The 2651-nt window shown below is 45.2% G+C and overlaps 1 protein-coding gene across 1 annotated transcript; it reads right to left on the reverse strand.

The window, feature by feature from the left end:
• Positions 1 to 401: 401 nt before the first annotated feature.
• Positions 402 to 1161, reverse strand: LACBIDRAFT_335022 (uncharacterized protein; the record flags this gene model as incomplete). Its single annotated transcript, XM_001889879.1, has 3 exons — positions 402 to 785; positions 949 to 1017; positions 1123 to 1161. The coding sequence occupies 3 exons, from the start codon at positions 1159 to 1161 to the stop codon at positions 402 to 404; spliced, it is 492 nt and encodes a 163-aa protein (XP_001889914.1).
• Positions 1162 to 2651: the final 1490 nt, after the last annotated feature.

The raw sequence follows: 2651 nt of genomic DNA on the forward strand, positions 1-2651 counted from the left end.
ACATCGAAATTGTTGCCTGAAAGAATGAAACAAAAATGAAATAACTCCCTGGAATGAATGAAATGAAAATTCCATGGCAATGAATGAATGAAAAAAATGAAACAGTTGCCAGGAATGAATGAAACGAAAGAATAAAGCAAAAAATGAAACAGTTGCCATGGTGGAATGAAATTAAAAAAATGAAAGAGTCGCCAGGCATGAATGAAACAGAATAAATTTCATTCTTGTCAGTAGAAATGAAGAAAAAATTGAGATGAAATGAAATGAAACAAAAAGTATTTCATTCTCGACGGCAATGAATGAGAATGACTTGGAATGAAACAGGTGCCGTGAATGAATGAAAATTCATTTCATTTCATTCACGGTAGTTAAGCAGGAACTTCTATGGTACATGCCAGGTTTTACATGATGTAAATGGCAGCTACTAGTGCTCCATCGATCTCGTGTGCTTGCGAGTTGGTGACGTGGCGCTGCCGCGTCGTTCCTGTGATGTCGGGGTGGTTGTGGTTGGTCCGTGACGACGTTGTGGTCATCGTCTCGTCGACTTTTGTGGGTGCTGATCGTCGTGATTGAGGTCGTCGACGCGTGGTGGGGGGTTGCGTGACGCATGGCGGCGACGTGGTGGTAAGGTGGAGTAGTTGGCGTTGGTTGTCGGTTGAAGCGAGAAGGAACGTCACCAAGTCACACTGTGTGACGTTGGTATCAACATGCATAGGATCACGCTCACGCCCAAATTTGAAATTTTGTAGTGTCCCCCTGTTCATTTCAAACTTTGTAGAGTGGGACTACAAAGATTTGTAGTGTCCGCATTTTTCATAACAAAACTTTGTACTGTTCATATTGGATTTGGGACTACAACAATGCAGTGTCTACTGGTAAGTATGTTGCAGTGTCCTTGACTCTGAGTAGGTACATGGGTTTATAATTCAATGCTTCACAGGAGTTAACTTTAGCTACATAGCCCAACATCATCAAGTCTTTACCCTCCATATAATTATGGTCAAGAGTCAAGACTGACTATGAGAAAGGAGTAGATGGTGATCATGTAGTAGAAAGAGAGGCCACCTTACTCTGAGATGTCAGAGAATTTACACCCTTAAAAGAGATGATGTCAAGACTCACTATGGGCAAGGGGTAGATATCCAAGTCATTCTTGACCATACTTTAATGGAGAATCAATGATAGAGGGCTAGTCAACTGCTTTGAAACATTGAACCATATCCCCCCATAAAACTATGGTCAAGACTGACTATGAGAAAGGAATAGATAGTGATCATGAATCAGAAAGAGAGGCCACCTTACTCTGGGATGTCAGATAATTCAAACCCTTCAAAGATATGATGGAAAGACTCATTATGGACAAGGGGTAGATATCCAGGTCATTCTTGACCATACTTTGATGGAGGGTACAAAGAATCAATATGATAGAGGGCTAAGTATGTGGCTAAAGTCAACTGCTTTGAAACATTGAACCATATCCCATGTACCTACTCAAATTTAACGACACTACAAGATACTAGTACATACTTTTGTTGTCTCAAAAAGCAGACATACAAATTTTTGTAGTCCCAAGATGTGGAGAGTATAAACTGTTGTAGTCACAAAAAGCTGATACTACAAATTTTTGTAATGAAAAAGCGGATATTACAAACTTTTACAATGAAAAAATAGACTGTGGATTTTGTAGTCCCATTAAGTGAACACTACAAAGTTTTGTTATGAGAAATGAACACCACAAATATTTTGTACTCCCAAAATGCAGACCCTACAAAGTTTTATATTGAAAAGGAGGACACTACACACTACAAAATTCTAATAAACACAACAAATTCACGCGTGAGTGGGAACAAGGCTTCCTCATGAAGTTGGGATTTGGGCGTGAGCGTGCGCGAGTTTGAACGTTGATGCCAACGTCACAATCTGTGACATGGCTTCCTTCTTCAACCCACAACCACCACGTCAACATTCACAACAGCGACACACCGCCCCACCACCACTTCGGCACCAACCCCCACCACTGCAATGAACGACGGCCGCCCTACCAAACAAGTGCAACCGCCCAACAAAAGAATGCCACCGCCAAACAAGTCGACCCCCACACGCCACAAACAACGACGAGCGCCCAACAACTCGACACCCACACGCAACCAACAAACACCGATCAGCGCCCAACAAACGATTACGACCGCCTAACAACGACAACAGCCACAAGCAACACCAAGACCAAGTGGCGAACGATGACCAGCGCCCACGAAAAACCACGACCAGCCCACGCCACGGTCCCAGGGCCATGACCGACCCCAGGAGCAAGCCGGGCCAGGTTGCCGTCAGCGACGTGGCCACTATGCGTTGCAGATGGACGGACGACGACGACGACGACAATTACGTCGTCGTCGTCATTCTATGTCAACCACGGTAAACGGTAAGCCCCCCCCAGTTCAAAACATCTCTAACAAAGGACCTCCATCGTCCAGCCCTTGAAGGAAAGCACCCCACGTCACCACGCCACCCCTTCCCAAAGGGAGGGGTATGCCGCCCGTCAACGGCCACGTCACGACGCGAAACGACGCCAGGCGGGACAGACGTCAATCAACGGTGTGACGAGGACACCGAAGGGCGACAGATGGACGACGACGATGGCAAGCAGACTA

Source organism: Laccaria bicolor, genomic scaffold, assembly GCF_000143565.1.
Source record: "Laccaria bicolor S238N-H82 LACBIscaffold_74 genomic scaffold, whole genome shotgun sequence".
NCBI lineage: Eukaryota > Fungi > Basidiomycota > Agaricomycetes > Agaricales > Hydnangiaceae > Laccaria > Laccaria bicolor.